Source organism: Numida meleagris, chromosome Z, assembly GCF_002078875.1.
Source record: "Numida meleagris isolate 19003 breed g44 Domestic line chromosome Z, NumMel1.0, whole genome shotgun sequence".
NCBI classification, from domain to species: domain Eukaryota; kingdom Metazoa; phylum Chordata; class Aves; order Galliformes; family Numididae; genus Numida; species Numida meleagris.
In genome coordinates, this window is record NC_034438.1 from 69,989,214 (window position 1) to 70,009,704 (window position 20,491).

The 20,491-nt window shown below is 53.2% G+C and overlaps 2 protein-coding genes and 1 long non-coding RNA gene across 3 annotated transcripts; all 3 read left to right on the plus strand.

The window, feature by feature from the left end:
* Positions 8–1,573, plus strand: LOC110389949. The gene is made up of 2 exons (XR_002433470.1): positions 8–163; positions 746–1,573. It is a non-coding gene; the product is annotated as an uncharacterized LOC110389949 (long non-coding RNA).
* SPINK4 (serine peptidase inhibitor, Kazal type 4) lies at positions 6,662–9,287 on the plus strand. Its single transcript, XM_021381144.1, has 4 exons — positions 6,662–6,769; positions 7,174–7,208; positions 7,537–7,649; positions 9,113–9,287. The coding sequence occupies exons 1-4, from the start codon at positions 6,709–6,711 to the stop codon at positions 9,165–9,167; spliced, it is 264 nt and encodes an 87-aa protein (XP_021236819.1). The 5' UTR covers positions 6,662–6,708; the 3' UTR covers positions 9,168–9,287.
* On the plus strand, positions 13,141–18,354 carry HEMGN (hemogen). Its single transcript, XM_021381533.1, has 4 exons — positions 13,141–13,581; positions 16,596–16,689; positions 17,121–17,380; positions 18,122–18,354. Exons 1-4 carry the CDS (start codon positions 13,500–13,502, stop codon positions 18,226–18,228), a joined length of 543 nt encoding a protein of 180 aa, XP_021237208.1. The 5' UTR covers positions 13,141–13,499; the 3' UTR covers positions 18,229–18,354.

The following is a 20,491-nucleotide window of genomic DNA, read 5'->3' on the forward strand; positions in this document are numbered from 1 at the left end:
CCGCCCGCAGCCTCGGCCCCCCCGCATCCCCTCGTCCCGCGGGGGGCGGTGTCGCCACGTTCCCGCAGCCTGGCCCTGCTGCCCCCGGCCCCGCGCGTCTGCTCCCGGGTAGCAGCGGCAGGGCCGGAGGGAACGGCCTGAGGTTGCGCCGGGGCACGTTCAGGTTGGATGTGAGGAAAAACTTGCAAAGAGCGGCCGTGCGTTGGCACGGGCTGCCCGGGGACGTGGTGCAGTCACCGTCCCCGCGGCTCTCAAGACCCGTGGAGATGTGGCACTGAGGGACGCGGTCAGTGGGCGTGATGAGATGGGTTGGAGCTGGACTGGGTGATCGTAGAGGTCTTTTCCAAGCTTTGTGATTCAGTGAGTCTATGAAAAGCAGCCGGACGTGATCTCAGTGTTACTGTGCTGACACGGGAGAAATAGGAGGAGAATGCCTGCTGCCATCAGTGAGTCATTGCAGGGACTGTGCCCACCTTTAGAACGTGAAATAGTGAGCCATCCCCAGGACCAGTCTTGAATATGTACAATCTACCTAGCTTGGGACAGAGGAGCTCTGTTTACCTGGCACGTCAAGGAGCTCAGGTCTCAGTGTCTCCTTGCTGTTCCCGAGTGGCTCCCACTCACGGCTTGAAAGTGTCTCTGCACGTGTGCCATGGGAAGCTCAAGGAGAAACAGTCGAGGTGGATGACCAGAGACTTCTGCCTCCTCTATTCTCTCTTTTCTTACACGTTTCTCATTCTTTCAGATTCCTTCTGGAAGCCAGTCCGGTAATTACCGTATAGCTTGGTTGAACCTGGTGTTGTCAGCACCAAGATGACGAGGCAGCTGCCTATGACACTAATGCTGTCACTGCCGATGTTCTCAGCCATCAACTAAGTGCCAGCTCATTAATTGCCTTCTCAAATGAGCAAGCATGGCTTTCAAAGCCTACAGGCTCTCTGGACATCTCTTGTGGATTGATCACCAAAAGGCAACCCCAGCAACATAACTGAGCAGAGAAACCGTTCTTCAGGACTTGCGGGTACCCAGACTTTCCATGCTCCACTACCATCAGCGAACACTGGATGCCTGCTAGTAAAATTTGTCTTTCATTTCTTTCCTATTTGACATGGGTACTTGTAGGGAACGTTCCTGCGGTGCAACGACAGACCTCAACTGTGATTCAAGGCAGAGCTGATTTGACTTCCCACAATGCTTTGCATATATCGTGCCTTAAGTTTAGCAAGCAATGGAAAAGAAGTCACAGCGTGGTGCTGGGTACAAATGTCACAAATTTAGGAAGGGTCTAACATGTATTCCCACCTATTTCTGCAGCAGCAGCCTACCACTGAATGCCTGTTGCATTGTGGGAGAGTGCTATAACACCACTGCTGTTTTTTCCACGAGACGACTGCCTTGCTCTTACTGAACATGGCTTTGGAAGCAGGACAACGGTTAAAGACGAAAGAATATTCTGTAACAGCCAGAGATCATTTCTATTATACGTAGATGGAGGTGTGCCCTCACGAGCATATGAGTAAATATGAGCATATGTAGGTAAGTACGTAATGGCACACCTTTTTTAGCACAGAGATAAGATGTCCTAATGAACCAGAGAATAAGGAAATAGAAATGCATGCTTTACAGGAAATATGTGTGCATGCATTCATGCCCTTAGGTGCTCCTACACACTGCACTTCGGCCCTCCCAGCTGGTCACTGTGGCTGTCACTACCCCAGCCCAGCCCAGCCCAAGAAAGTTCCTTGGAGCTCTCACTTTTCCACATCACTAAGTCAGCTTCCAGCTCCCTGGCTTCACTGCAGTGGTGATGCTCTTCTCTGGTGAAGGTCATTTTTAGCCGTTTTTCTCTCTACAAATAACTGCTGTGCAGCTACACTGCTGCGCTGCACACAAGCACATCTGCACGTCCACCATGCCTAATGACTTGTAAGTTTGATTTTAATCGAAGTTGGCAGTTGGAAGGCATCGTAAATATCCAAAATGAGTGCTGAAGCAAGCCACTAGGATGCCACTGAGTGAAAGTGCACTGAAAGATGTTTGCAGGTAGGCAGCAAATAGTGAGGAGGAGGAGGAGGGAGATTACAAGAGGGAGATTACAGGCAGTTTAGTGATGGGATTCAGTGGGTCAGGTTGATGCCTGGATTTGAAAGACTGGCACCTTCCTGTGTGCTTCCACTGCTGTGGTGGCAGCAGTCAGCCTACACGTTTCCCCGGGGCAGGGCAGGGCAGAGCATGTCTGGGTGCACCTCGGGTCCACCAGTGTGGAGCCCTGCTGCTGTGACCCCACTCCTCACGGCCTCTGCTGCAGCTGCGTGGGCCACAGAGCTGCTCTGCTGCAGGGCTGGGAGGAGGCTGGGAAGAGCTGAGCTTGGCTAAGGGACAGGTGTCAGGCAAGGCAGCAAAGGGACAAGGTGCAGAGGTGTGGAAAGCAACATCCAGCTGCCCTTTGCTGGAAGCCCAACAGAGTCACATCAGGGCCTTGTCTTGTCACCCGTCATTCATTAATTGCAGGCTCTTGCATTATTTACCTGGATGGTTCCTTTTTCTGGGTTGTTTGTAGAGTTAGGCACCATGGCTGAGTCTGGTGCAACCAAAATATGATAAACAGGGCTCGTGAAAGCCTGGCTGCAAATCTAGCCCACGTTGGGTCACTGCTGCACTTGCACAGCTCCTCATCAGGCTTGCCTTCTGTGTAGGATGGCTGCTGCTGTAGTATCTCCTACAGCATGCAGCTCCAATCACATGTTACAGCAGTCTGAATGTGAATTCATTACAAGGATACTTGTTGTTTTCACTGGTGCATTTCTTGTTTATCCACTCCATTAGCTCCTGTGACAGAGAGCAGCAAGTGGAGCATTGTCCAGAGGTGCTAGGACCTGACTGTGCTGTCAAGTGGCATATTTTCTGGAGCAGAATGTGGGATGTGGGTTATGCATGAAGGTGTGGTTTGGTGCCACTGTTGACTTCATTTTGCCTGGCAGTTTCACAAAGGAGAAAGGTTGCATTAGCGTCTGGATCCTCAAAAATAAGCTGCTTGCAGTGCGTCCAGTGCTGCTCTGATCCCTCAGTATGGATGTAGGTGTCTATAGTGTGAAGACAGTAATAAAAAAACAGACAGGAATCAACTGAGAATGTTCCTGTCTCAGCATAACTGACTGCAAACAGCAAAGTTCACTCTACACTTTTTTTTTAGAGGAATAGAAACCAAAAGCTGAAGGAATGACTGGAAGAAACAGAATGGCTTTCACTGTGGGTGTCAATGCCCTTCCATCTGGTGCCGCCTGAGGTGGCTGCCTCCGGGCGTTTGTGGGTACATACCCAAGGACTTGGACACACATCCCTCATGTGGGATCGTGGGAAAAAGAAAGGTCAGCACCACCTTTAAGCTGCAGGAAAGCTGAAAATCCCCTGAGCAAATCCGGCCTCCTTGGCCAGTCGTCCCTTGCCACAGGGTTATCCCACAGAAGCAGGACCAAGAGCAGTGTCCTGAGCTCGGGTGTGAGCCACAGCCTCCTCTGACCAGCTGTGGTGATTCTGGTGAGCAGCCAAAGCAGAGGAAAAGGTTCAGCAATGGATGCTGTCCCCAGACTGCCTCTTCTCCGCTCCTGTGCCTCTGAAGTCCAGTGCACAGCCAGGCTTGGTGGGAATCCTAAAGAGGAAGGTGACTGCACTGCTCTCTTTCTTCTTTCTCACTTTCTTCTTGGTGCGATGGTGGGATGTGCTGTGTACTCCAGCGTGGGCTGCAGGAACAGGGCAGCCCTCAGTCCCCAGGTCCTGACACTTCGGTGGTGGTGGGTCCCCACCTTTTGCTGGGGCAAGTATGCAAAAGCACCAGGGGGAGCAGCAGCACAGGATTTAAAATACTGTGCCAGTGCAGCAGAGCAGAATGTGAGAGCAGGTGGGAAGGCAACAGATAACAGAAAGGAACTGGCAGGTGCTGGGCAGAGTGGTGACGACACTGGTGACAGCACCAAGGCCACACTGCCGATAAGGTCACCACGCAGATGTGGAGCAAGAGTGACATGATGCAATCTGGCTCAGTCCGTGCAAGATGGCAGATCTGCAAGCTGCACTGTGATCCCTCAGGAAGTACAGGTGTGAAATAGAGTCACAGCACCATGACTGAGGCACTGCGACAAAGCTGGGCACAGCAGAGGGAGATCCCACCAAAATACCAGCAACACAGAGGAGGAAGGGCCAGGCTTAAATGCATGGCTGCCTCTGTAGCTGGAGCTGTGTGGCCAGTGCTGGGGCATGCAACCCCTGGGAACATCCTGGAAGAAGGACTTCCCCTCTTTTATTTGAGGGGACGGTTGGTGGGACTTTTGTCAGAGGCTTCAAGCCTGTGCTTGAAAGCAAAATTGAAAGAGGCACGAGAGGCCTCTGAGAGGTGGTTTCCTGAGAGCCTACGATGGTGGTTTCCCCTGTGTCACACCTCTAGGTGTCATTTCAGCTCGCTCTGTGAAGATCACAGCATCTGAACGCTGCTGAGAAACCAGGTGGAGAAAGATCAAGCCTCACACTGGCCAACAGCCCTGCAGGACCTGCTGCCATTGGCACAGGAGGGGTGTGGACACCTATCCCACGAGGAGGGTGAGACAGAGAAGGCAGCACACCCAACCTGCACAGTTCACTGCTCACAGCGCAACCCCAGGGGCCAGGCCATGCTTGGGACAGGCAATGCAGCACATAGGCAGGGAGGCTGACAGAGGCCTTCGGGTCAAAGTCGAGGTGGTTTTTTTTGTCAGTAAACACCTTGGAGAAGACCATGAAGGCCCCTGACAGCCCTTGTGAAGGGCTTTGCTGAGTGGGAGCAGCTCATAGGACACAGCACTGAGTTGTCCTCTAGTGGGGTGTTGGCTGGGAGCAGGTTGCCCAGCTAGGGTCTGGGGAGACAAACCATCGTATGCCAGAATGTGAGAGCTTCTGGCTTCGTGGGACCCATCTGTGCTGGTGGAAGGACGCCCTGGGGCCTTGACGTGCAGCCTCACGCACATCAGGGCTGTCCCCACTGCTTGTCACAGTGGCTGTTGCTTTGTGCATGACCCATCAAGGATGGAGATTGCCCACCTTCCTGCTGGTCAGGCTGCTCATCCTCCCGGGGAAGGCTGGTTCCTGACACCCAGCCTGAACTTCTCAGGTCAGGAATTTGTCCCTGTGGCTTTCATTGTGTCATCTGCAGCAAACAAGAGGACACTGGTTCCACCAACTTAGCTAAGAGTCCTTCTCTTAGCTGTAGGCTGCTGGCAGATCTCCCCTTTACCAGACTAAACCACCCCACTAACACCCCTGTGCCTTGGGTACAACTGCTAATGCAGTTAAATATTTACTTTACTTGAAGGATTTTCAAAGCAGAATAATAATAAGCACCAAAGGTTATTGAACCATGTAAACAGGGAATGTAATCCCTTAGATGTGCATAGCCATCTAAGCAGAGCAGAGGTGTGTTCTGTAAAGGGAATCCCAAAGCTCCTGCCAGTCCATGCTGAGCCATGCCTCTCTGAGCATGAGGGATGCTCACTGAGCCACTCCTGCTCATCTCTGCTGTCCAGGGCCAGCAGAACCATGCTAAGACTCAGGTAAGACCGTGGGGAAGAAAGGTCCTGAACACGGTTGTGTCTGTCTGCTCAGCAAGTGCCAACGTGCATGCACGGCAGGAGCCCTTCCAGCCTGCTGGTGGTTTCTGTATGACACAGGCCCTTTCACAAACAGCATCTCCTACCCACTGCCAGCATGAAGGAGACCACCTCTCACTTCCATCCCAGACTTAATCTGTCCACGTCTGTGCCAAAGGAGTTCTAGTCAAAGCTGCTTTTCAGCTATGACGCTGACTTTCTGTCCAGTGATTCTCTTTTCCATCCTTCACCCTTCAGCCTTTGATCTTGATTCCACTGAGGGAAGTGTTGATGGATGCAGTAAATTGTCTTCTCAGAGGCAGTGAGGTTGCTTGCATGGGAAGACTGATGTTGGGCATCATTCTCATAGAAGAAGCAGCAAGGTCTTCTGGAATGGGGGTCCTTGCTGAAAAGTCCCTCGGTGGCACAGCCTCCCAGATCAGCCCCAATTTTTTGCATTTTGCACATGAAGTATTCCAATCTAAATGGAGATCCCAGTGGTGTAGGAATCATAGAACCATAGAATATCCCAAGTTTGTAAGGGACCTGCAAGAATTATGGAGTCTGACTCCTGGCCCCGCATAGGACCATCCAAAATCCAAACCCTGTGTCTGAGAGCGTTGCCCAAGCTCTCCTTGAGCTCCAGCAGCACTGCCCTCTGGGGCACAGCCTTTGCCTCACCCCCACCTGACCCTCCCCTGATGCAGCTCCGTTCTGTTCTCTTGGGTTCTGTCACTGTCACCAGAAAATGAGGAGTGGCAGCTGCATAGCTGGAGGGTTGGCTTGGGGGAAATATGCCCAGAGGGAGGCTGGCTGGTTTGGAGAGGAGAGCAGCGTTGCTCAGCCTGCAGTGTGGATCAAAGGGATTTTACATCAGCCTCTAGAGCCTGCACCTGGAGCTGGCAGGCTGTCATTTTTCAGCTGTATGAGCGCGCCCAAGACGTCCCTCTGGGGACACGGTCTGCCTGTTCCCAGCGCAGATCAAACTGCTCAAAATGCTGCTTTTCCCAGCACCAAGATTAGCTGGTGCCCTCTGATATAAAGGCCACTGCAAGCCGAGTAAGGTGCACGAGCACATGCTCCCATAGCAGCCATGCCCAGAAGGGAGCTGCTGGTGCTGGCGCTGATGCTGGTAGCTCTTGCTGCTGCCGGTGGTAAGTCTGCTCCGCAGTGGGGACAGTGCCTCAGTGGTGGGCTGGGAGGTGCAGGGGGATGGAGAGTGGGAAGGAGGGCAGAAAGACACAGGATCTCTGTCATGGAGAGGAGGTGAGGGGGTAAGGCAGCACAGCAGCAGCATGGTGGGGTGCAGAGAAGGATGGGAGCACACACATCGCACGCTATTTGGGATGTGCCTGTGATGCATTTGATGCTCAGTGGAGCTCGTGGTCCAGAGTCCAGGAGAGAGGGCAATGGGAAGGGCCTCACTGACAGGTACATTCCTATCTTTGCCCCTCTGTCACTACCTCACGCTCCTGCCACCAGCTCTCTATGGAAAGGCTGGTCACAATTGTCACTTCATTTCCCCCTGCCTAACTCTTGGATCTCTGCTCCGTTTCAGGGGCAGAGCAGGAAGAGGGGAATGGCTTGAGAAGGGTAAGAGATTTCCATTTGCTCTTGTTCATGGCTTCAGATCCTATTGGGCTGTCTCTGTGCCTGGCACCACCAGGAGAAAGGCTGATCCCAGAAACTGCCCCAGCTTTGTGGCTCTCAGCGCTCTCAGCCCAGTACCAACCCCAGGCAGTGAGTCCCAGTGCGGGGCACATTGCCTCTCCCTGCTCTCCGTGAGCCTGCCCTAAGGGGCACTGGGATCCCCAGAGCCACTGTGCAGTCAGCTCTAGCCACACTTGCTGCTGCCCCGACAGCATGGGAAGAGGTGGGAGCTGCCGGCACTGAGGCATTCACTGCGGTTTCTCCTTTCCAGCCGACGTGTGGAGAGATGTCTGAGCTGCAGGCCTGCCCCCTGCTGCACTTGCCCGTCTGCGGGAGCGATGGGAACACCTATGCCAATGAGTGCTTGCTCTGTGTGCAGAAAATGTAAGCTCACACTTGGGCAGAGGCCTCTAGGGGTCTAATTTTAGCTGTCTAAATGCAGGTGCTTGTCACACACCGTGGGAAAACCGCAGCCCACGGGAAGGACACAAGATGTGAACTTCAAGGTGGAAGAGGGCTTCTGGCATCCTCTGAGCCTGGCTCTGCAGCCCTCAGCTTCACCTCCCTGTGATGGCATTGCCCAAGAACAGGCATGGGAATGTCCCTAGCCCTTGCAGGTGGCAGCCCCTTCCTTGGCACCAGGTTTAGGGACTGTGCAGCTGCAAACTTGATATTCATTCTCTGTGTTGGCAGAGTGCTGATCCCACGAAAGGGAGCAATATTTATCCATTGGAGCAGTTTGCTAAATCGTGCACCCTAGGGTGGCTGCATGGCCAGCAGGTCCAAAATGTGAGGTCAAGAGTCACAGCTAAAAGAGCTTCTGACATAAGAACAAGCTGACAACAAACCAGGTGCTCCACAGAGGATGAGAGAAGGTCCCCAGTCCGTACTGCCTGAGACTGAATAATCACAGAACCGTAGAGTGGTTCGGGTTGGTAGGGACCTTAAAGATCATCCAGTTCCAACCACGTGCCTTGCTCAGGGACACCTGCACCTAGACAAGGTTACTCAGAGCCCCTGGCCTTAAAGACGTCCAGGGATGGGGCTTCCACAGCTTCTCTAGGCAGCTCACCACCCTCTGAGTAAAGAATTATTTCCTAAATCTATCCTGAATCTCCCTTCTTTTAGTTTAAATCCTTTACCCCTTGTCTTGGTCACTACACTCCCTGATGAAGAGCTTCTCTCCATCTTTCCTGCAGGCCTCCTTTATGTACTGGAAGACCACTGTAAAGTCTCCCAGAACCTTCTGCAGGCTGAACAAGCCCAGTTCTCTCAGCATATCTTCATAAGATAGGTACTCCAGCCCTCTGGGGTAGGAGGTAGCCCTCATATTTGCAGCCCTCCTCTGGGCCCACTCTAACATGCCCATGTTTTTCTCATGCTGGAGAAGGGAGATTTGGATGCAGATGTTTAGAAAGGTGCACTAGGTGACTAGTCTGGACAGGCAAATAGCACCAGTAAATCCTCCCACGGGAGATCTGTGAATGCAGATGCCCAGTTATGTGCATCGTGGTTCCTTTGGCAGAGCTTCACAACAAAGGCACCACCCTAAGTTTGAGGAGTAGGGCAACAGGGATACCATGATGTTCAGAAAGGAAAGGCACGAGGGTTGCTTTGGGGCAGGACCAGCCTGTGATTTCATGTAGGCTGGGAAGTGATGGGCTGAGCAGGGGTTTTCTGCTGGGAAGGACCTGAGGCTAAGATCAGGCTGAATGCAGGTCAGCAGGTGCTTGCATTGCAAAGAACAACAGCTGTAGTGGCCAGATGAGGCCAAGAGGAGTCAGGGAACACTTTTTTTTTCTTTTTTTTTTTGGTGTTCTTTACTCTGCTTTCCTACATTATCCTAGGAAAACCAGGCAAGATATCCGGATTTTGAATGACGGGGAGTGTCAAGATATCTGAGCCTTCTGGTGGCTTTCTGGTGGCTTTCCTGAGCCAGGAAACAGGTGATGCTGTATGCTCCGTGTGCATCACATATTTCAGTCGGTGATGGTAAATAATAAAATTGCATACACAATCTTATTTCGACAGCATTGTTTTATGCCAGGCTGAGGGAAAAGAGCACAAGCCACTTTCCACGAAGAGCTACTAAAAGAGTGTAGTCAAAACATCCATTTCCAATCTATATCCCATACTAGGCTCTGCACTTCATACATTCTATATTTCTCCCGTGTCCCTGGGAGAAATGTGGGAGCAGCAAGAAACACACGGAGCGTTGAGATCCTGGTGAAGGAGGTGCTGTACAAACACAGCTTTTCTGAAGGAGGCAGTTCAGCAAAGGGAAGGTAAGGTTTCTCTGGTGTGGGAGGTGATGACCTTCTCTCCAGCTCCCTAGAAACCACCTTCACTTCCAGAGCTGACACTAACCAAAAACAGCAACATCCGCACTTCTCGTATCATTTAGCTTTTCATGTGAGATTGCTCCATAAAGAAATCAGCCCAGATAACCCACGGGAGCACCAGAAGAGCAGAGCGGAGATCCTGAATTCCAGAGAGCCTGAATCTCTGCGGGGGGGGGGGGGGTCTTCTCAAAAAGGAACTGATCCCCCCACCTGCTCCTGGGCAACAGAACACACCGCCCAGCTGCTCAGCATCACACCTGCACGCCTGGGTTGCTCCTTGTGATAGGGCAACCCTTGGTGCTATGGTGGGGTTCGGTGCAAGCTGGCTAACAGCCAACATGCCTCAGCTGTCTGTGGGATCCCTCTGCTCTTTTGCTCCCACTGCCACAGCAGCTGGGACGTGAATCACCTTTCACTAAATACGTGCAACCAAGTTGTACAGCTTGAGTATGCAGGGGTTCCCTTGGCTCACAGTGGCAGAGGTCTGGCCAATACGAGGTTTTCCTCCTGAAGTCCATTCAGTTCTGCTCTAGATGTCATGTCTTCAAGAGAATGACTGATCATGATTTCCCATCAGCTTCAACAAAGCTTCATGCTGCTTTGAGAAGTGCTCCGCTGTGAAGTGAAACCTGTGCTCACCCACAAGGCATCAAGCTGCTCTGCCTTGCTGCTGCACTCACACGACTCATTTGTAGTTACCTGAGGAAGGGTCCAATTGCATCGTAAAGTCAAGTGAGCTCCCTGAAGTCAGTGACCACACTGTGAGTCTGGGACCTGTGCCAGTGTCATGGCAGCTGTACCTGGCTGGCCAATTACGTGGTTCATCCCCCACACCCAGACCCACAGTCATTGGTGACAGATTTAATGCTGCCACTGAAAATAACATTGAGAAACATGAAACAATCATGGTTGGTCAGGCTGGAGATCCTTCTGACCCCTGCTGGGTCCCCAGCACCAAGACAGAGGGCAGCGAACACGAGCAAACACCTGCAGGAGGATGCAACAGATGGGTAATTGGGCAGGGACAGAGCCTCAGGATTGCAATCATTGTTTCGTCTGGAGGCAGCTGTTGTCATTAGAAGTTCTTCCTGGCCCTAGCCTTGTTACTGTCTGAAACCTATCAGCTATCAGTGACTACCACAAGGACAGAACAGTGGTCTGCTGGCATCTGCATGCTGTGAAAGCAGGAGCTGTCCCTGCCCAGGTTCATCTCCTTACTGCCTACCCTCAGTGCCCGGCTGTGAGTTTCAGAGAGGCAGACTGCCATTGCTTCCCCTCACACTGCCTTTTCACAGGCTTTGCACCCAGCCTGGCTAGTTGCTCACAGCTGTCCAGAGGGCTTAACACCCCTGCTGCCCTGCTCTGGGCTCTCTCCACTTCTGCAGGGTTGAGTACCACAACTGTACACAGCTTGGTCTGTAATTCTGTTGCTGCACCACTCACACAATCCCTGCTTTTGCAGGTCCCCACCTGTCCCCTAGGACTCTCCTGAGCAACCAACAGCACGTTTCCCCCTTCCAGCCTTCAGAATGAGTGGGAGAGGCTAGGGGCTGGTCTGCATTGCCAGGGAGCACAGGGAGCTGCAGGTGGTGTCCACTGCACCTTGGGGACATGCTTGTCCAAGGTTTTCACCCCAGCCTGCCCCAAATCAGGTCACCATTCTGCAGGACAAAACTGGAAGCTGTGCCCTGACTACTGATAGCGTGACAGCTGCATGGCTGCCCATGCTGATCTCCCGGATAACTCTGGGTCCGGGCTGCGTCTGTGGCTGTGCAAGGGAGAGGCATCCTCTGGCTGCTGCCTTGCAGTAGCAATGCCAGGTGGGGGGAAAACAGAGCTGAAGCTCACAATGCACTCCAGTGAGGCTCCTCCAGGTCCAATCCAGGAAGCTGAGTGCGTGGGTGAAGGTGGCCCAGGGCCAAAGGAAACAAGATGTAAATGTGGGGAAGCAGTGCCTGGCACGCGGTGAAGTGTCCAGCTGCACTGGTTCACTCATCTGCAACTGGCTAGAAAGCTCAACCTGCAGCAGAAAGAGCAAAGCTTGGGCTGCAACTGCTGCAGAGTTCTTCTGTGCTGCGGCGCTGGCAGGGCACTGCAGGCTCTGAAATGGTCTCTGGTATGCCACCGTCACTTCAGAGCACAGACAGCTCGAGGCTGGGTGGTGGGCTCTGTAATTTCCACACTGTTGTCCATCTTGCCATAGGGCATCCATTCCCATAGGATCACAAGTTCACTTGCTTGGGATTTGGAGTAATTCATGCACAAGAACCAAACCTTCGCAGGGATCTAGGTCCTGACAGGTGCAAGTGCAGGCTCAGTAAGATATTAAAGCCCATCTATCCCATTAAGTATCTCTTAAAGACTTTGAGGGCACAGCAGCTCTTTCAATTATGAACAGTATTCATAAATTTGTTGTGTACCCAACTGGAAAAATGGGCGGAACAGAGTCAACCTTCACAGCACCATCTCCACTGCATCCAATGGCAATGTTTTGCTGAGTCAAGAGAGATTTATCAGACCTCAGCAGGCTTTGGAGTGACTGAGTGCTTCCCCCGCCAGGAGATGTGTGGGTGAGAAGCCGAGTTTTGCCCAGCCCAGGCAGCAGGAGCTGTGGCATCAAGGCTGTCAAAGCCCTGTGCCTCTGCAGCCATGTGCATCCCTGTGTGGGTCTTAGCCCATAGCGTGCCCTGGGCAGCTTGCTCTGGTGGTCCTCAGCACCCTGCAACACCCAGAGGTGCCCATCCTTTCTCCTGCATTTCATATCATCTGCCAGCAGCACAGGGATCCCAGAACAGTTCTTTCTGAGCACTTCCAGATGTGATGTCCACTGTGACCAGGCCTGTGCTTTCCTTTTCCCCACGCATGGTATTTTCAGGGGGCATGAGGCAGGGTGAGTTGGGGTTGTGCAGCATCACGCAGCCTCACCAGCACAGCAAACCCGGCCTTCACTTGTGACTGAGACACAAGAAACTCACACAAGTAACTCAGAAGTCCCCCATCTCAGGGTGCCACTCACACTCCTTGCCTGCCCTCGCGTATCAGAGCCTTCCCATATCTGCTTGGCTGCCACCACCCTGCTGGTTCTTTTGGGCCTTTTAAACTTGCCCCACCTCTCCGGAGGTATCACGTAATCTGCAATGGACACAGGGGAGGAGCCCCAAGGGGAAGTGGTAACTGGGGGGTGTCATGGTTTTGTGATAAGCAGAAAGGCAGCAGAGACTTGCCACAGGGCAAGTCAGTTGGGTTCACCCATGCCTCGACAGGTGAGCAGTTCCCAGAGGGCATGGGAGTAGGCACATTGTAGGGTTCTTCTACCACTGCTTGAGCCACTTGGAATTCACTGGATTTGGCTACTTCCGTCCCTGGGGGTCTCCTAAAAGCGCCATGACCTCATGCTGCAAGCAGCCTGCTGTGAGGGGCGGAGGTCCCTTCCCACAAGCACTGTGACAGCCCTCTGCAAACACTATTCTAACAGCTTACATCTCATTCCAGATCTCAAAGCACGTCCTGGGAGCCTAACAACTCCTCCATGCATCTCATTCTGGAAGTGAGAAGCAGGGCCATGCAGCATCCTGATGGGCCACGCAGCTCCTCTCTGCTCTGAAGGAGTCACAGTTTGGCAGCAGCGAGCATGAGTTTCCTATCTGAAGCGGAACTGTTGTACAGAAACACCAGCGTGTTTTGCAGTCCACATAGTAGGTCCTGGGCAGACGCTCACACACCTTTGAACTGTGATAAGGAGAATATTATTACCCTACTGGTGGCCTGGTCAGATAAGTTGTTTGCGGAGGACAGTCTGCATTTCTTTCAAGCTCTCATTCTGCTGCACCAGTAACTCCAGATTCCATTCCCAAGGAAATCAGCCGCTTCTTCTTTGAAACCGCAAAGAGCAATGGACAGTTTAGGGAAAGACCATGATTATTCCAACACTTCTCTGCCTTCCTCCACAGCCCACGAGGAGAACGCTGAGCCAGGTAATGCTGCACTGCTAACTTTTACTGGGAGGAAGAAGAATGGTCTTTTTGTCACTAATACTTTCTAGGGAGGGGGTAGGAATTTACCAGTGCGTGGTTAGGGGATGGGGGATGCACGTTTAATTGTAAATGCATGTGGCTTTTTCCGAGCTGTGTTTCAGGTCGCAAAGGCACCTATGAAGCACCTAGAAGGGCTTTTCAACTCAAAGTTCCTCAGGCAGTTCCAATACACTGTCTCTTTGCAGATTGACGGTGGGATCTCACTGTTCTTCTAGTTGGAGGGATTTTTTCATTTCATTTCTGTATGTTTGTATTCTCTGCTATGTAATCTCTCATTGGGGTGCAGGTGTCTCAGGGAGATTCTTCCTGCCTACTGCAGCAGGTGGCTCAGCTTTGGAGCAGCCCTGGAGTGCTCTGCTGGATCAGATAGAAATGAATGGGAGATGTTTTCTGGCTGTGCAGAGCAATTTGCTTGGGATGGATTGGGAAGGAGACAGACTACGAGCAGCGAGAAGTGCTTTTATGGCTCAGAAGGTATTTTGAAAGAGAAAGGTTAGCTTGGCTGCTGCAAAGGGACACATGAGGGATGTGCACTTCATCAGTCAAGCTGCAGCGCTGTGCAGATCCCGTGGCTGCTGCCTGGAGCTCCATTTCCCCAGGCTGCCTCTGGTCTCTGCGGCTGGCAGAGCATTGCTGCCCTAATTCTGCTTTGCACCCGGGGAGCGCACACACACCGCCCAGCACAGCTGCACGCTGTACGGTCCACGTGCAGTTCCATCTCAGAGGCTGTCCCTCCCTGTCACCATCTCTGGCCATGCCGAGATGCCTCTGCCATCACTGAGAAGTCCTCACACTGTGCTCATGGTGTCTTTTGCATCTGTACTGCACCTGTCTGCTTCCCTTCTCTGTGGTCCAGCTAGGATGAAAGGTTTCAGGGAGGGGATCTGCCTTCTCCTGCACGTCTCCACTGGGGGGTCCTGGAACTAGCGCACAAAAAGCAGCAGGAAAAGAGCAGGAAAAACGACAGACAGCACCAGAAAGTAGGACTGCTTTTGGTTTTGTGGTTGGCTGGTTGTTTCGTGGTGGTGGCTGTTGTCATTGTTAGACATTGGGATAGTATCCCAATAGTATTGGGATTACCCTGCCCAGATTTGGGCAACAGAGCAGAAGACAAAGATGCAGTGGTGTGAGTGCCATGCACAGCCACCAAAGCTGCTGAAGGCTGGTGGGCAAGGCCGGGCTGAGGAAACAGGGCTCGCTCAGGCAGGGAAGAAGTGCCGAGAGGGAAGTGCTGCTTCAGTCCCACTCTGCCTAGCAGGAGGCACGGAGAGGACAGAGGCACAGGGAGGGACAGGAGGCACCAGCTGGACAGAAAGGAAAAACATCCACCGTGAGGATGGCACAGAGAGCAGAGATGCTCTGTGAGGTCTTCCCTCACTTCTCAGGACAAGGTCCTGCATTACCTGAGGTAGCACTGGCCCTGCAGTGAGGAGGACGTTGGGATAGAGGCCTACAGAGATTCGTTCCAAGCAAAGCTTCTCATGATTATTATTAATTATCAGAAGATCAGATCTAATTTGAGTAGGGGTTGGCCACTGCTCTTAGGCCTTTTGTTTTCTGGCTTTGTTTTTAAATTTGTCCTGATCTGTGGCTTTCCCTGTGTTTAACTCAGGCACCTGGGGTGCAAGCGCTGCAGTCCCAGGTTAGCCTCAGAAGGCCTTCTCACCTTGCCAGCTCTCCCAGCTGGACAAGAGGATGTCAAAATGACCACTCTTCACTCATTTGACTTAATACTTCAACGTGAGCTGAGCCTTTCCATAGGAGAACCTGGATCTGATTGCATCTGTAAGGAGCAGGTCACCATTGGGTTGCTTTTCCCTCACATGGCATTCGTTGAAACCATGAAAACAAGTGTTTGTGTGAATTCCTCAGTGTACATGTGGGAATCTCCCTCCATGCTCCAGGCAAGTGGTATTCCCACTGGTATTTCTACCAGTATAGGGGCACAGAAATACACTCCTGTATTCCCTGAAGGGAATGGTCTCGTGCTATTTGATCTAAGACAGGTCCTAATAAAGACTCCACAAGCTGCGCCCCAAGGTGAAAAAAACGAGGCTGACTAGATCAGAAACCATAGTATCTATTGCCACGTGGTCAGCAGTGTTATCTATTAGGATCAGGAGATGAAGGAGAGAAGATCGGTGCTGGCTTCAGCAAAGGGCAGATTTCGTTTGGCAGGTGTAGGTGGCTGGGATCTCAGGAAGCCACCTGGGGCCGTGTATGGCCCATGCCCCTGGGCTCACCCTCCCCACTACAGACCTGTTCCCATGTTGTTGTGCTGGCTGTTCTGCTGGACGAGGCCTTATGGAAGGCTTCCACGAAGAAGGCCGCTAAGTCCGCCTGCTGGTAATATTCCACTGGATATGACAGTGAAACGGGTTGAGAACTGAGGGCATCACTTGCCAGCAAAGGGCAAGGAAATGCACACAGCTTTCTCAGCCCCTTGAGGTGGGGCCAGTTGTCTAGGCACAGGAATGGCATTCTTGATCCGTCTTTTGGCCCGACTGCATGAGCAGCACTAGGCAATTGCAAGTATCTGGGGAAAAGTGTATTAACGGAGCAAACCCAAAGAATTCCTTCGCAGCCAATAATGAATGATGTGTGCCTGGGTGATTTCAGGGTGTCCCCACTGGGCAGGCCCTGTCCCGTGCTCTCAGCTGGTCCCCGTGGTGTGTCAGTTGGACAAGACAAGACCCAAAGGCTGCAGTGGCAGGAGGGAAACTGCGGCTCGAAATTTAGAATACCTTACAGCACAGGAGATTTGTGTGGCGTGCCATCAGATCCTCCCTGCTGATGCTGCTTAGTAAGTACAGTGCCTTACTAAATTTTGGATCACGACCTGCTTCATGGTAAAAAGGCTCAGACCACTTGCATCAGTGCCGGGTCAGCGGACAGGGAGGGATCAGCTTGTCCCATGGTCAAGAGGTCATGTTAGCACTCAGTTTGTCCTTTAGGTGCCACCATGTCCCGCCGCTTGAGAGACCGGGAGCTGCTCCGGAAGAGAAAGGCAGAAGCCAAGGAGAAGGATTCAATTCAGTGGGCTCTGGGGTAACACTTTCTTACGCTGCGTAGTCCTTTCTCTGCGCACGTAACCTGAGCGCAGGCACAGAGGTTGCATGACAACAGAGCCCAGCTGGGTGCCCCTGTGCCCTCTGTGAGGAGAGGTCCTGGCTGCTGCAGGCGGCCCTCGGCCTCTGTCTGCTACAGGGCTGCACCGACGCTGAGGAGGAGAGAGCTAGGGGGGGATCTCATAGGTGGTGGGTTGGTGGCAGGGGAAAATGGGTGTCCAGACCCCTGCAGCTTCATCTGGCCACGTGAAGCCCTCATGCAGAGAATTCCAGTTTCTGCAGGGGTGAACCGGGTGCCACTCACGGCCTGAGTGCTGGTAAAAGTCTCCTGGCAAGAGAGCACGTGCCAGGCAAGGTGGGACTGTGCCGCCCTTGGCACCTAACCCTTTGCTACATGAAATCCCCCTGCAGGGAGCATGAGAGGAGCAAGCGGCAGAGGAGGGGCCGAGGTGCCAGGCGAGGAAAGGGCCGCGAGCATGTCGTGGAGCCCACACCACAGCCAAAACCACAGCCAAACCCTCAGCCCCCAAAGAAGGAGGAAGCTGAGACGATGTCCTCCATGGTGATGCAGCAAGCCGAGTCTCCCCAGATGGACGTGCAGGACCTGTTTTCTGGGGTGCAGCTGGCAGATCTGGAAGGGATGCTGGGATCTGGGAGCCAGAGTCCCCTGGGTGAGCCCTGGAAAGCTGCCGTCCCCATGGGATGCTGGGGGGGCCGCGGGGAGGGGCTGCAGTGACAGATCCTGATCTCCAAGCCATGGGGAGGGGTAGAAAGCCCACTGCACCTCTCTGGGAATACAGGTCAGCAAGAAAAACACTGTACCCCAAACTGTTGGTTCACAGACGAGCGTCCGCCTCGGGTCCTCTTCTGTCTGAAACTAAAGAAAGTGACCAGCAGGCCATAGCTGGGCAGCGGGACAGCGGTTAATTACCCATAGCGGTGGGTCACCGTGCTCCCCACTCCTCTGCCAAGAGCCAGACCAGGGCAGGGGTGCTTTGAAAAGAAGAGGCAACCTCCCGAGCACAGAGCAGGTCAGGGAGCCCTGGCCACTGCCTGCCCACAGCCCACCGGTCCCGGGGTGGTGGGGAGGGGAAGGGGCAGCAGCAGCCAGGCACGGTGTGTGCAGGAGACCTGCCGTGGTGGGGCTGGCCAGAACCACAGTCCTTCCAGCACACCGCAGGGCTTCTGATGCCCTTGTGCCACCGCTGTCCTGCACCAGCTCCAGCCCCTGGTCCTGAGACCCCAACATGGCAAGAATCAGGGCTGCTCTTATTTGCCTTCTGCCATTAAACCCATTTAAACCCCAGAACCCAGGGGGCCAGCACATCCTCTGGAAGCCACACGGGCCAGCAGGAGGTGCTTCACATCACGGGCACCCCGCGGCAGTGACCTGTCTCTGGTGTCCTTTGCAGGTGAAGAGGACATGCTGAAACTGGCAGACGAAATACAAGACGTATTGAATACTTCGCTGGAAAAGAACGAATCGGATAGCGAGATGTACTCATCGAGTCTATTTTAAAGTTTTATTTTAAAATATATATGTATTCTTCTAATTTTTATGACTAAGAAATACTGGAAAGCCTTGCAGGGAGACTTAAAAGCTGTTCCTTCCTCGGGAACAATAAAAAACTGACTCTCTCTCCACCGTGCTTCCTGTGTTGCTTTCGGGCTGTGGCAGGGGGTGATGCTGCTCCTTCAGCCAGCCCCCATGGGAGCTGTGAGCATAGCTCATGAGCCCCGTGCCCATCCTCACTCCCAAAACATTCCCCCAATGCGCCCAGCAGAAACGTGAGTCCCTTCACAAAGCTGAACCCCACCCTGTCTTTCAGCAGGCAGGGGTGCAGTGGCTTGGGCTTTTTTCAGCGCATGATGAACCCTACAATCCCTCGTGCTGTTATCTGCAGCCTGAAGGCCTTTCTCATGGGCTGCCTTCCTCCCCAGTTATCAGCTTGCTCTCCTCAAGCCTGGGAAGTGCGTTGTTTTTGTCTTGCCAGCAGTTTCACTCTGACCTTGCTGAGCTGCGTTCGGCAAAAGTAGGCTGGCTGCAAACAGCTGAATGGGGCAGAATGGAAGTCAGCTGAACTGCACGCTTTTGTCAGAAAAAAATCAACCTGGGGCAAAAGCTCGAGGCCATTCTGCACAGGGGCAGTGTTCCCTGCTCCGCAGCGAGCTTTCAGGCCAAGACTTTAAAGGCAGGCTGCCTATGCTGCGTATTCAGATTTTTGGAGGTGACATTTGGGAAGAAGGAGGGCTTCTTCTCCTCACACTCTGGGGCTTGGGATATTCTCTTCTGTACGCTGGGGGTGGGTTTTTTACATTGCTGTAACATCGTGGCACAGATGGCCTTTCTTTTGTTGGGGTGAGGGGTGTCTTCATGGCCACCATTACCAGAGGGCCATCTCCCAGCAGCACAGGGCTGGCCCACTCCTGAGGTCAGTCTTGATTTTGGGGTGATTTATGGGCTTTAAGTAGCAGAATAGCCAGTAAGACCACTGCAGAGGTATCCCTGATGCTGTGCCAGAGCCCTGCAGGCTGCGCATCTCAGTGGATGTGACACCTCACCAGAGTCAGGATCTACATCCCTGACACCCACCCCTCCTTTGGTGCCAGGGGCTTTGTGTGAGGGACAGTAAGTGCTCGTGAGCACTGACTGCGGCCTTCCCCAAACCCACTGAGACTCTCTGCTCTTACAGCACCAGCAGCAAAAAAACATCTCCTGGGTGACAAAGGAGAAACTCTCGGAGAAGCACTATCACAGAGCTGTGCCAGAGTACTCTCGCAAGCAGAGTGTCCACACCACGTTGCAAGGCAGCTGAGCTGTAGGACCCGCAGACCCTCCTGTCTGCAGAGCCCCATGCTGTGGCAAGGGGCAGCAACAGCTGGCAGCTGCTTCCAGCTCCCCAGCCCTGCTCAGGACCCCCAGGGAAGGGCACCCACCCTGACATCCACCTCCACACCCACGGAGGCTTAGGCTCACCTGGTTCCCATCGTTCTTCAGATGCTGGGGAGAAGCAGCTTCTAGGAGGTTTTACATTTGTCTCACAGCCCCCCTCAGCCAAGGGCGCACAAAGCAATGATGTGGGCCCTGTCCCAGTGCTCTCAAAGCTGAGCCATGGGAGGCAGTGAAAGCCTGGCAGGGTTTCTCTGAGCACAGGGCAGCAACCTTTGCTGAAGCGTGGGGTGCCATGCTGTGTGGCTATGCCTGGGGAGCTCCCAGTGGGAGGGGGCTTGCAAGAACCAAGGCAGCCCATAGAAAGCAGCCCTTTCCCCTAGGCTTGACCTTGGTGGCCTCGGGGCCCTGGAGTCACCTCAGCTACTGTGCACCCGCACCAGAGCTCTCACCCCAGCTTGCTTCTTTGGCTGCCTGTGAGAAAGGTGTCTCTGCAGGTAGTAAACTTCATTGCACAATAACCCAGGCAAAGATAAAGCCTTCTTTATCAGCACTTTCACTTGCACACCACACTTCTTTTCTCTGGCATGAGGACAGGTAGTGGAGCTCCTTGCTTGTGCAGATTTCCCATGGGTTCAGGTGCAAAGCTGGCCACACAGTGGTCCATGGGCACCTCCCAGGTGGGTCCTGCCACCCAGATGGAGCTGAGGATGGGCAAGCAAGAGCTGCTCCATCTAAGAGAGAGAGGTTGTTGTTCTCTAGATATAATGCATCCACTTCTCCCTTCCTCCCCTCCTTCAGAGCCCCATAGAGGTGTCTTTCCCTGGAGCCAGTTACAGCAGCAAGGAAAGATTTCCATTCTCAGGGGGTCTGGGTCTGACAAGAAGAGGAA